The 14,575-nt window shown below is 34.9% G+C and overlaps 1 protein-coding gene across 6 annotated transcripts in view; it reads right to left on the reverse strand.

The window, feature by feature from the left end:
• The window catches only part of flt1 (fms related receptor tyrosine kinase 1), a 274,469-nt gene that overhangs the window by 236,919 nt on the left and 22,975 nt on the right, over positions 1-14,575 (reverse strand). For all 6 annotated transcript variants that reach the window (XM_069891516.1, XM_069891514.1, XM_069891517.1 and 3 more), the window contains exon 2: positions 965-1,052. In XM_069891516.1, coding sequence (XP_069747617.1) covers positions 965-1,052 — 88 coding nt within the window. The remainder of the gene's footprint in view (positions 1-964; positions 1,053-14,575) is intronic.

Here is a 14,575-nt window from a genome sequence, read left to right on the forward strand (position 1 = left end):
GTTTAATCTTAAAAAAGACAAAGTATAAATGTGGACATGTGGAATTAAGATCGGAAATAGGCAACGGATTATTCTGCCATTTGTTACAGTTGGTATAAATCTCACCCATGTCGCTATCCCACGACGCCTAATTTACAGCCAATTAGAATAGGACATTAAATTAAATGCATCCTCATGCTTATCCAGCCCAAGCTATATTCATACTAGGCAAAATTTACATGGTAGCTTTGGAAGCAAATACACCTCCCCATTCCTAAAATATTATGCTTATTGATGGGAGGAAGGATTTTAAAAAACAAGTGTGATGATGTGATCAAAATTTCCACGCACAACAGTGCTCCTAAGCTCCAGATGTCACTTTATGAAGTATCAAGATTCTCACTAAGCTTACATCAGCATCATTACAGCATTGCTCAGGTGATCCTGACATATCATGTATATGTATCACATATACATATCAAATTTATAATGACAAGCAGTTAACAAGCAGTATAAAACTATGAAACTTGCAGTGTTTATTATGATGCATCTCACTTTAGTGTATTCAAATACTAAGGAATGGGATTGAGTCAGCATATCAAAGGAAGAAAACACTATATACCCAAAATTCTTAATGATAAAAATTCCATATAATTTATACATCACTACCTGTACTCTTCAATTTTCCTCCAGTTATATCATCTGATTTTCTGTTGAACACCTTTGTTATAGATAGCCTACTGAAAAATCTAACTAAAGTGTTTTTCTTGAATACATTTATGCATGCATACATTTCTATGGGTGACACAGTTAGCGTGATGTCTGGGGTACAAATCTGTAAGGAGTTTGTATGTTTTCTCTGGGTGCTCTGATTTCCTCCCACTCTTCAAAACGTACAAGGTTGTAGGTTAATTAGTTTTAAATGGCGGTATTGGCTTCTACCATACTGTAAATAAAAATTAAAACAATTTTGTTATAAAATTACCTGCATGTCACATGTAGTGTCTGATTAATTTCAATGACGTGTTGCTTAGATTTTAGGCTAAGTTCAGGATTGTGGAGGCCCAGTGATCCTGCAAAACAGAAAAGAAAATTCCACATCAGTTTTCAAACTAAGGTCTTTATTCCATCTGACTGTCCAGTGATCAGATTAAGAACAAATACAACCATGAAGATCCTAAAAATGGTACTGCAGTTATAGGTAGTATATACAGTTTAGGGAAGGTCAGAAGTACAATTTACTAATTGCAGAAAAATCAACTAATGGGTGAATATTTGAATTAATTTCACAATTGTAACAAAGTAATTGCAGCAAAATAAGAGAGGGACAACAGAGATGTGTTTTTTTTTCCCACACAGAGAGTTGTGGGTGCCTGGAATGCCTTGCCAGGATGGTGGTGGAAGCTGAAACATTTAAGAGACTCTTAGACAGATACATGGATGAAAGAAAAATAAAGGATTATGGGGTAAGGAGGGTTTAATACTTTTTTTTAATGAGAGGATATATGGGTTAGCACAACATAGAGGACCAAAGGGCCAATCTTGTACAGTATTGTTCTATGTTCAAACAATATGTAAAAAAATGACAGAAGATTGTAATCAGCATTCTCCGAGAGTTGTAATGTGTCAACGTGAAAACAATGAATACTTTCAGTTCACTATAGGTTTAATATAGGAAATCTTATTATATTTCATTTCTCTTTCATCTCAAATGACTACTGAAAGCAACAAATATAAATTCAATACAGGGTTGCCCCCAGATCCTTTTTAATTTAATGTTTGTAATGCATAACAAAATGAAGACTTTATATATTGTTCAATTTCCAAACTAGATCCATTCAAGTCCTCAGTCAGACAAATTGTTTTCCTTTGTCCTTGTTCTAATAGACTCAAAAACTAGTGCATTATTGATCTAGGTTTAGGAGCGATTGGCTAAATATAAAGTTGCATAATTTATTCAAGGTTCTATCATAGTTTAATGCTGAGCTTAATAAAACAAAATGTTTCTGTCAGTTTGTTATGAATGTCTGTTCTTTGAAGACACAAATGTTCAGAAATCCTGTTTGTTAAAAGACTTACAGGATATTTCACTCAATACTCAAAAATTAGACTCTCTCAATAAAACAGCACATTTCATTTCAGTGGTTCTGATATCCAAAGAATAGCCTGAAAAGATATATATACTGATCTGTTGTTAGTTGGTTACAAATTGATTGAGGAAAACCTAGAGATGAAGAATTCAGTTCCAAGCAATTTTTATGATTCACTATTTTTTTTTTAATGTGAGTTGTGAAGAAACTACTTGTCAAAGATATATTTTGATCATTCATTTTCATTATTATCTAAGCCGCATTGAAAACAAAACAACATCTAACATACCCTGATTTTGCATCACATATCTATAATATTTCCTTAAATTCTCATACTTTACTTAGCTTCTTGTAAAATGAATCAATGCTCTTGAACTCAATAAATCCATGTGGCAGTAAATTCCATACTCTGACCAGTCTCTTGGAAAAGAAGTTCATCCTGTCTAACTTCTGAAGTTAAGGGGTTATACAATAAATCTGTAGATGCTGGGGTCTAGAGCATAAAACTGCTGGAGAAACTCAACAGGAAGTAAAAGGCAGTTGATGTTTTGGGCCTGGTCCCATAATCAGGAGTGCCAAAAAGCAAGCAGATATGAATAAAAAGGTGAAAAGAGGGGGCAGGAAGGGAAAGAGCAGAGGCTAAAAGGTAAAAGAAAATAGGTAGATACAGGTGGGAGGGTGGAAAAGAGAAAAGCGAAAGGGAGAGAGAACAGAGGGCTAATAAGGATAGTTCTGATAGAAAAAGAAAGGGAAGAAGCAGGGAGGTGGAGGAAGAGAGAGAGAGAGAGAGAGATGAAGGAAGGAGAGAGACTGGAGAGGTAGTTAACAGAAATTGGAGGTTGATATTCTGTTAATCCCTCTCCCTTCCACTCATCACTGTACTCAGATTGCTGCATTTTAGATTGAGTATACAGGGCACAATTTCTTTATCTAGATGTGGCAGAGAACAGAGGAATGGTGAACAGGAGGAGGATGCTGACAGACTTCAAGGAGGTGTAGACAGCCTGGTGGAATAGTAGATGAAATTTAATGCCAAAAATTGTGAATTGTTACTTGTTGTTAGGAAGAACGAGGAGGGTGATATAAACTGGAGAGCACAGATCTGAAATAAAGCTTGGGTTATATTTTCATAATCCATTGAACATGGCAGGCAGTTTTTAATAATGAAAACAGAATCCTGGGTTTCATAATTAGAGACATGGAGTACAAGAGCAAGGAGTTCACAGTAGAACTTTATAAAACTCTAGTTCAGTAACAATTTGCAGGACATGGCAAAAACTTTAGAGAGGGAGCAATGATTTCAGGGATGAATTATGTGAGTAGACTGGGATAAGATGGAGTTGTTCTCCTTGAAGCAGAATAGACTGAGAAGGGGCCCCAATTATAGAAGTTTTTAAAAGTATGAGTGGTAAAGACAGAGAAAACTGTTCTCATTGGCAATGAGGATATGAATTTAGGACAATGATTTGAAAGTGATTGGGAACAGAAGGAACATTTTTTAATGTGGAGAATCGTTAGGGTCAAAGTGGAAAACAGCCTCCTTCTATGCTGGTCTTGGTATGGGCCTAGGCATTTCCGAAATATTCCTATAGTGATATTCTACAGCGAAGATGATTGGCTTCCAACAACCAGATCCTCTCTTTGTGCCAGGTTTGAATCAAAGTTTCCCCTTTAAATTTTAAATTTAGACATAGAGCATGATAACAGGCCATTTCAGCCCACAAGACCATGCCACCCAATTTACACCCCATTAACCTACACCCCCCAGTATGTTTTGAACAGTGGGAGGAAACCAGAGCCCCTGTAGAAAACCCACGCAGACACAGGGAGAACGTACAAACTTATTACAGACAGCACAGGATTCAAACCCTGGTCCTGTCTCGATCACTGGCGCTGTAAAGGTGTTGTGCCAACTGCTATGCCAACCATGCTGCCCCTCTGACTCCCATAGAGTTCAACTTTACTTGGACTCCTAATACCAATACACTTACAGCCTTGATTTCAAAAACATATGAAAATGTTAGGTCGAAAAAGAGAGCTAACCAACAATCATTTTCATGTCTGTTTTAGAACAACCAGAGGCTTTGACTATTTTTTGAATAAGATAAAGTGCATTGTACCCAAATTTGTCAAATGTACAAAGACAGCTGGGAATGAAATCTGCATAGACACCAAAGTTTGCATATGCATACAGGTAAGTTAATAATCAAGAATATAGCAGGTGGAATATAATGTAATAAAGTGCAAGGTTAACTACCTTGGAAGAAGAAAAATCTGGAGTATTTTTCAAGTAGAAATAGTTTACAGAATGCTTCTTAGAGGAACATAGATGACTGGCATAGAGTACGAAATTAGGAAGGCAAGGTTTCAAATATTTCATTCTGTTCCCTCAGCTAAATTATTGTACGTTATGAATAGATGTGCGGCTGCTGTAACGGCAGTGCTGCAACTGGTCAATACCCAGGAGAAGGAGAACAGAGATCTATCTTTCAGTGCTCCTCCACATAGTCCTACTGCCCAGCCATTCGACCCAATGGCCCTGTGCAGATTTAAACTGACTGTAGAACAGGATCGATGTCTTTTATGTACACCAAAAACTCATGGAGGTCTGCATGCAAGATGACAGAGCCCCCTTGCCAAGGGTGTATTTCCAGGAAAACAGAGAAACCTAGGTGAGATCCCTGCAAGGTATGGAAACACAGCTGCAGACTAGCATGGAGCTTAATAGCCAAAGGCCTCACACCAAGTCACAGGCTACTGGCAATCAGCTTCTGGGAACCAGATGCTGGGATCAAGTTTCATGAGGATACTGTTTGCAAGCAGGTCTCCCAAAGGGCCAGGGGAACTGACAGCTTTCTAATTGCATCAAAAGTTCAGAACCTTAAACTGAAACTTAAAGCATCAAATACACGAAATAAAGAATACAGTTAATATGTTTCCAAGGCAACTAGTCACAGTAATTCATGCTTTGTTCATAAATATCCAATTTTAAAAGGTCAATAGTCTTAGCAGAGGTGCTTTTTAAGTCATAAACGCTGCATTCAGACGTAAAGAAAACATTTTTCTGCGTTGAACCATACAATTATTTGAGTTATCAGCAGTTGTAAACTTGCAAAGTTCTAGATCACACACGTCAAACTCAGGCCCGCGGGGCAAATTTGACCCATGATATAATTATATTTGGCCCGCAAGATCATATCAAATATGTATTAGAGCTGGCCCGCTGGCCGCCGCGCCAGTATAGCCCATGCACAGCTAATACTACAAATCCCAGAATGCTTTGCAAATGCGTTGGCGCCGGCCCGTAAGCCCGCTAATCGCACCCACCTCCTCTCCTTACTTTCATTAGCGTCTGCGACCTGTCGCCCAACTCACATGTAATAAACCCCTTACGAAAAATGGCCAAACGAAAGACAGAAAACAGGACCTTTCAACACAGGTGGGAGGGAGACTATATGTTCATCATTTTAAAAGACAAACCTGTTTGTCATTGAAGCAAGTTGTTATTTTTTTGACTTGTTGGCTTGTGAAAAAAAATACATTTAAAAGGAGCTGAAAGGCTATAGAGAAATATTATTTATTGAATATTTTATTTCTCATTTGTTAGTGCTTCTTCTGGAAAGAGTTTAACCAAAACTATAATTAAACATTTATTTTAATAAGAAAAAGTTTAACATTACATATATTGAAAGAAGAGAAAACATGCAGATGTTGTTGAAAATTTTCAATAAATATTTAGTTTGGCCCACGACTTAGTCCAAGTTTTTAATTTTGGCCCTCTGTGAATTGGAGTTTGACACCCCTGTTCTAAAGTATTGATTTATGGAATCTAATTGTTTAACCTTCAGATACTGGGCATCAATTTACAATTTTTAGAGAATATTCCATCCAAAAATAAATGAAACATTTCTTCTCATTATAGCAGAAATCACTATTAGTTGTTTGATTTTGCTTTCCTCTGTCACCTCCATTTCTGAAATTAAACATTTTTCTGCATCACAGGTAACAAGAGAATCAAAGTTACATGATTACAGAAATTTATCTATTAAAATCTCTGATAAAATGATTGGCTTAAAATTCTTTGTGGGTTGTATGTAATCTGGTAGAATACTTCAGGCAAGGTTAAACCTGCATTATAGTCATAGAGTCACAATCATTCAGCACAGTAATAGGCTTTTGGCCAATCACATTCATGTAGTTCACCATAGTAGCACGAATCTCGTGCAGATCACCATAGTAGCACGAATCTCGTGCAGTTCACCATAGTAGCACGAATCTCGTGTTATTCATGTTAAATTTATGTTAACTCAGATCTTATTAGAGCATTCAGATCTCATTAGAGCATTCTATGCACTTTATAAACAGGCCTGTTGTGGTTTTGTTGCTTCAACTACTCTTCAGGTACAGTCTCAGCAAGGGGACGGAGCCAGATAAATGAGTAAGCAATAGTTCACCACACGGATTATTAAGAAATTCATCATAATGCCTATCCTTGCCATTCCTAATCCTGAACTCATACTTTCATCTTTGGCCACCCTGTTCCATATTGTCTAGTAGTTTCACATCATTTGTTATTTCCATTATCAGTAGAATACATCCTTGTAGCAGTTACTTCCATTTTGCATTTTAACAGATAGGAAACTTTGGAGTTCTTGGGAGTCACTATCTTGGTGAATCTTTCCTGGACCCAACACACCAATGGCACCATGAAGAAAGCCCATCAGCGCCTCCATCTTCTCAGGAGTTTGCAGACACCAGAAATCCTGGCAAATTTCTACAGAGGTGTGTTGCAAAGTGTGCTAACCAACTGCATCCGGTCTGATATGGGTACACCAAAACCACTGAGCATAAAGCCCTTCAAAAAGTAGTGGACACAGCCCAGGACATCACAGGCAAAACCCTCCCCACTATTGAGTAGATCTACAAAGAAGACTGCCGTCAGAGAGCAGCAGCAATCATCAAAGACCCTCACCTCTCAGCACACACTCTGTTCTCACTGCTGTCATCGGGAAAGACGTGCCACAAGGCTTGCACCACCAGATTCAGGAACAATGGCTACCACTTCACCATCGGTCTCCTCAACAACAAACTGAATCAGAGATTCATTTAAGGACTCGTACATGCACTTTGTTGATTTTCTTTTTGATCTCTCTCTATTGCACAGTTTGTTTACATTTGTTATCTGCTTACAGTTATTTGTATGTTTATGATGTGTACATTTTATTTTTTGCACTACCGATTAGTGGTAATTCGGCCACACCCTCAGCAAAAAGGAATCTCAGGGTGGTATGTGATGTCATGTATGTACTCTGATAAAAAATCTAAATCTAATTCTTTCTACATCCCTTGCAAAAGTACACATTGATTAAGATGCTACTGAGTAAATATTTCAAAATCATGATTTAAGAATTTACAATAAAGGTAAAAGTTACCACTGTTACAGTTTATATGCTTATGAAAAGGTACTGAACAGGAAGAAGTACTATATGTTTTAATACATGGTGACCTCCCACTTATCAAAGAATATTAATTTACAATTAAAATGACTTTGATGAACAATTAGAAGAGATCAGAAAAATATCCATATAATTTAGAAAGTTATGACTGGTAAGCCAAAGGAGATCAAAATGCTAATGTCATTAGAGGAGGGTTATTGTAGATCTGCCTGGAATATTAAATTGATAAGGATAACAAAAACTACATTCATTTCTTGACACCCCAATGTACATGATTTGTGACAATGCATGAAGATTAGGACTGTCAAACCAACAGATAGATAATGAAGAACATGGAGGAGTAAAGAGACTTTAAAACTCCTAATTCTTAAAATCTGAACAAATAGGTAGGTTATATCATTAAAATGGTAGCATTATTTTGTATTTTAGAAACAGGTATGCAAAGTTTGAAAAAAGGACTCATTAAAAATGGTAATAATTGGAACAGCTTGGGTACAGCCTGCAGCTGAGAACATTCCCTTATAGAAAAAACACTGAATCACCAAAGATTGCATTTTAGACAACTTATACAATTATATAAGGGTAAATATACTAAAGTTATTAAAACAGATATTTATTTCAAAGCTGGGAAGTGTTAGGTCTGCTTTGTTCATGAATGAGTGAGACAAACACCAGACTGAGTCGAAATCAGGGTTCTTTGTTCTTTATTACCGGATTGTAACACTTGCGACTAACAATGTTAGTCGGAGAATGCATTCTGCCGTTATCAGCAAAATGGTGATTTTTTGGATACGTGCTTAGAACATCATCATATCATTACTTGTCCAATGACTAAAACTGTTGCTATCCTTTCCCTGCTAGCTTCCTGCCTCTCAATCCATCAATGTCTCTCTTATCTTGTAAGTACAAGGATGCATTCACATCTTGTTACAGCCCTGCACAGGGTAACTCCTTACACATTCCCATCTCATGATGTTTTACCTAACAGGAGTACAAGGACACCTCCCCTTCTTGTTACAGCCCTGCACAGGGTAACTCCTTACACATTCCCATCTCATGATGTTTTACCTTACAGAAGGCAATGGTAAGATGCGGTAGAGTCAGGAAGTGGAAATCTGACTCTCCCGAGAATTAGTTTAAAAAGTGCTCAATAAGCAAACTACTTTTAACCAAAACTGTTAAAAACTGTTTGGGAACTACTTTACAATTATCTAAGAATGTTGCCTAAAAGAGGAAAGAACATTGCTGGCCCATCAGGAACAAAAACAGAAATAAGGCCTAGCAGCTCGATGGATCGGGGCGTTGGCAGACAAGTCAGACCCCTGCAAGGGCTGTCCAACACCACAGCACCATCACAGCTGCTTCTTAGGGATGAAAGGAGTTGAAGAAGAAGGTTCAGAACTACGTATGCACGGGAAGACGCCCATGCACAGAACAGAAAAATTCTAAGATGTTGCTAGAGCCAGCAGTGTTTTTGCTGGCTCCAATAATTATCAAATTTTAGAACAAGAAATTTATCTATCTGAATCACAGGTCAGCAATGAAAATGAAGAGGAGGAAGAAACAAAGCAAAGTTTCCAAAGATAAAGGTATGAAACTTAAAATGTTACAGGAAGAAAACTGCACAAATACTGAGCTATTAAAAGAACTAAGAGAGATGAGAGCAGACTTGAAAAATTCAGATAAACAAATGGAGAAAAAATTTGTTAATATTCGTAAATTGCAAAATAAATTGGAAGAGTTAAAAATATAAAGGCTGGTATGAAGGAGGTACAGGTCAGAATGGTGAAAATGGAAAATGAGGCAGATGAATGAGCTTTTCAAAAGAAGAAACTTTGGGGAAAAGTTGATTTATTAGAAAACTTTAGTAAAAGAAATAATATTAAAATTGTTGGTCTTGAAGAAGAAGGTGAAGATCCAATATTTTTTTCAACGATGGATTCCAGGGGTTCTGGGATCAGATAAATTTGAAAATATTACTGAAATTGAAAGGCACATTGAGCTTTGAGACCGAGGCCACCACCAGATGGGAAATCAACGTCTATATTGATAAAATGTCTTTGTTATCAAGAGAGAGAGAAAATATTGGCACTAGCAGAATAAGGAGTTAAAGACAAAATGCACTGGCATTTCATGGAAACAAGATGTATTCTATCCTGATATAAGTTTGGAAATACTGAAGAGAAGAAAAGAATTTAATATGGTGAAACACACCTTATGGCAAAATGGTTACCAATTTGTTTTGCACCATCCTGCCACGTTGAAGATTTTCTTGCAAGGAAAGAACATGTTCTTTACAGATCATGCTCGTGCAGAGGAATTTGTAGAAACACTGCCAGCTAATCAGCAAAAGGGAGTTTGAAATGCTTTAAATAATAAAAAGTGAGTTTTTAATTTTCTGCAAATGCAAGATTGATATATGGGGGGGTGGGGTTAGAGGTGATATGGTCTGACTACTATCAACTCGTGTATTTCTGGCAGACACAACAACTTGTAAAATGGAGGGGGGCAATGTTGTGTATTATTTAAGCAACATTCATGTTTTTTTGTTATTTTCTTTTTCTCTTCTTTGAATATTATAATTGTTATAAATAAAAATTGACTATATATAATTATTTTATCTTTTTCTTACCTGGATTGCTGAAGAGGACATCCCTTAACATGGTAGACAACAAATATCTGAATTGTCAAGGAGGTGTGAGGAGAGAGGTGAAGGGGAAATATCACTAGATTTGGACTAAATTAAATATCAATGAGTAATATACTGAGATTTTAAAGTTTTAATGCTAATGGCTAAACGGACCTGTGAAGAAGAAAAAAAATACTGACATACATTTAAAAATTGAGAATAGACATAACTTTTTTTTACAAGAGACTCACTTAATTGAAACAGAACACCTGAAATTAAAAAGAGATTGAGTGGAATATGTCACAGCTTTTTCATTTAATTCAAAAGCAAGGGGAATGGTAATCTTAATATAGAAGACCTTTGCAGTTAAGATACAGAATGTAGTGATTGATCCTGCAGGAAGATATGTTAAGGTATATTATTAATTTTTTTTCAGAATGTTGGACCCTTATGAATATATATATATATATATATATATATATATATCATCTATCTATTTATTTATTTATTTTAATAGTTGGAGATTTTAATTTTTGTTTAGACCCAGTTTTAGATGGATCAACTGGAGTAATAACAAGGGCAAAGACAGTGAAAACCTCTTTGACATTAATGAAAGACTTGAATTTAATAGACATATGGTGAAGAATTCACCCAAGAGAGAGAGAGACTACTCTTTTTATTCAAATAGACATGATTCTTATTCAAGAATAGATTTATTTTTAATTTCTCCAAGGTAGAATGAATCAAGTTGATTATTAGGCAAGAATTTTATTGGATCATTCATCTTTATTAATGTCAGTTAAATGTTAGATAAAGAAGAATCAATTTATAGATGGATACAATTCAATCTTATTAAAAAGGCCAGATTTTTGTGATTTTGTCAGAAGGCAAATTCAATTTTTTCTCAGCACTAATTCTAATTCAATTAATAATAAATTTATTTTATGGGATGTGATGAAAGCATATTTAAAAGAACAAATTATGTTATACTTCTAAAATTAAGGATTATATGAAAGAGGTAGACCAATTGGAAAAAGAAATAACATGTTTAGAAAAAGACACAAAAAGACAGCCTTCCAAGGCAAAACATAGAAGACTTATAAATAAGGAATTTCAGTATAATACATTACAAACATATAGAACAGAGAAACCAATAATGAGAACTAAGCAGAGATATTATGAATTAGGTGAGAGGGCCCATAGGGTTCTTGCTTGGAGGTTGAAAGCAGAACAAGTTTTGAATAAAACTACCTAAAAAACGTAAAAACAATAAAGCTTTTAAGCAATTTTATTCTAAGTTATATAAATCAGAGTTTCAGAGAGACAATTACAAAATAGAAGACCTTTTGTCACAAATAAGGCTACCAGGTTAAGTTTACAAGAGCAAGCAGTCCTAGATGACCCTTTCACCCCAATAGAGGTGACGGAAGCATTGAGCCTATTACAAAGTAATAAATCTCTGAGAGAAGATAATTTCCTGGCTGAATTTTATAAAGAATTTAAAGATTTGTTAATTTATTATTTTATGGAAATATTAGATCAGGCTGCAGTAACACACATTCTCCTTGAATGTTTAACTACTGCGATAATAATGGTAATACCAAAAAAAAACCAGGTTATTTAAAACCATTGACATATATACCTATTTCATTGTTAAATGTAGATTATAATTTCAAAAATTTTAGCTAATAGATTGACAAAATTCTTACCAAAATTGATAAATATGGATCATACAGGGTTTGTAAAAAAGAGCCAATCTGTGGACAATGTAGCTAGATTACTTAGTATAATACATTTGGCACAAAAGAGGGAAGATATACATGTGGCAGTGGCTTTAGATGTGGAAAAAGTATTTGATAGATTAGAATAGGACTTTTTGTTTAAGATGTTTGAAAGATTCACGATGGGACAGATATTTGCAGTTTGGGTTAGAGCATTATATAATGAACCTATAGCTAAAGTTGTAACAAATGGGCAGTTTTCAGCACTGTTACAGTTAACCAGATCTAGTAGACAAGGATGTCCATTATCACCTGTTCTATGTATTTTAATGATAGAACCACTTACAGAACTGATTCAATCTGATCCTGATATTAAAAGATTTCAAGTTAATCAAGAGGAATACAAATTAATTTATTTGCTGACAATGTTTGATTTATTTGACAGAACCAATTGGTTTGTTATGCAAATTATAAGATTGGAGGAATATGGGAAAGTATCAGGTTATAAAGTAAATTAAGACATGTGAAATTATGCCGCTTACTATAGGGAATTACACTCAGCATCAACAAGATATCAAATTTAAATGGCTGATGAATGGAATAAAATACTTAAGGATACAGGTAGATAATAAATTAAGTAATTTATATAAATTCAATTATTTACCTTTACTTAAGAAAATTGAAGAAGATTTCAATAAGTGGACCATACTACCAATAACAATATTGGGTAGGGTTAATTGTGTTAAAATGAATATATTTCCTGGAGTACAATACATGTTTCAAACATTGCCAATAATGATACCACAAAAATTTTTTCAAGAGTTAAATAAATATAAGAAACTTTCTTTGGAAGGGTAAGATGTTCGAGTTTATTTAGATAAACTGACATGGAAGTTTGAGTTAGGAGGTTTACAGTTCCAAATTTTAAAAACTATTATAAGACAGCTCAAATGAGGTTTATTGCTTCATTTTTTTGATGAGGGATAAAAGATGATGGATTACAATAGAAATTTTTGTATATGTGCTGCCAAAGCGAGCACAATTAAAATAGAAATTGATAAAATAGGAGAGAGAGAGTATTGGAGAACTTTATATGTAAATAGGAATCAAAATTAATATTTGAGAGAGGGAAGCACCTTTGTTGAAACATTTAATTAATATCTGGAATAAGGTAAACAATGAAATTGGAATGAGGGGGGTTGTCCTCCCTAAAATGCCTTTGATACAAAATTGACTTACTCCATTCTCAATGATTAATCAATTTTTAAACATTTGGTCTCAAAAAGGAATTAAATATATAGAAGATTGTTATGAAGGAAGAAATTTAATGTCATTTGAACAATTAAAAAATAAATATGGGATACAAATTATTGCTATTATCAATTGAGGGCTTATTTTAGAGATAAACTGGTCCAACAATGTTATTACTGAAATGTGGTGATGTGGAAATGCTAAAGATATTTATTTCAGGTATGTACACTTTGTTGCAGAAGGAGACTCCCAAATAGGACCAGACAATGATGGGAGGATTTAAATATTAACACTGAAGAACAAAATTGTTCAGAGTTATGTCAAGATAGTATGACAAACACTATAAATGTTATATACAGATTAGTTCAATATAATTTTTACATCAATTACATCTCACATCACAATAGCTAAATAGATTGAAATCAAACTTAACAGACCAGTGTTTTAGATGTGGCCAAGAGATAGGTACTTTTTTTTTTACATTGTACTAGGTCCTGCCCTAAAGTGAGACCCATTTGGATAAATTTGGAAACTTTTTTAGAACAGGTGACAGGAATTAAATTCCCACAAAACCTAATGTTATTTTTAATTAGGTAATATTCAAGGGATAAGACCAAAAATGAAATATTCTATATCAAGAATTTGTAAATATAGCCTTGGCTATATACCATCATGTATAATGGACTCAATATTAATATTTGATTATTTTATTACATGTGTGGCATTTTTTAAATAAAATTTTCACAAAAAAAAGGATAGTAAGATTATAAACAAAACCAAATTCATAAGGGGAATCAAGGGAAATTATTATTATTGGTTTGAGAAGTCACTGAAGAAATATGAAATCAAATAGTTGATGACAGGAAAGATTTAGGAAGGTCTTTGGCATGCAAAAATATATTAAGCATATTAAATGTATTAATATAAGGAATTTTTTAATTTAATATAGACATACATCAATGTAACAAGCCGCTTCGGCCCACAAGTCTATGCCGCCAAATTACACCTAATTAACCTACACCCCCACACAGACATGTGGAGAACTGTCCTAACAGACAGCATCATATTTGAACACTTATCATTACAAACAACATCAGATTCGAACACAGGTCACTGGCGCTGTAACAGTGTTGAACTAATCGCTACGTTAACCATGCCATGCCATAATAATTGAACCATAGAACTGTACAGTCATTCTAGTAAGTGGCAAACTATTTATTCTGCATAGACTATAGCCAGCCATTGCACTCCATATCCCTCCCATCCATGTACCTATCCAATCTTCTCTTAAATATCAAAATTGAACCTGCATCCACCATCTCTGCTGGCAGTTCATTTCACTCTCATCACCCTACCTGTATCCTCCTCCCCTTAAATATTTCACTTTAAATCCACATCCTCCAGTTCTTATCTCACCCAACTTCAGTCGAAAAAGCCTGTTTGCATTTA

The sequence above is a fragment of the Narcine bancroftii genome, chromosome 7 (assembly GCF_036971445.1).
Source record: "Narcine bancroftii isolate sNarBan1 chromosome 7, sNarBan1.hap1, whole genome shotgun sequence".
Taxonomy (NCBI): domain Eukaryota; kingdom Metazoa; phylum Chordata; class Chondrichthyes; order Torpediniformes; family Narcinidae; genus Narcine; species Narcine bancroftii.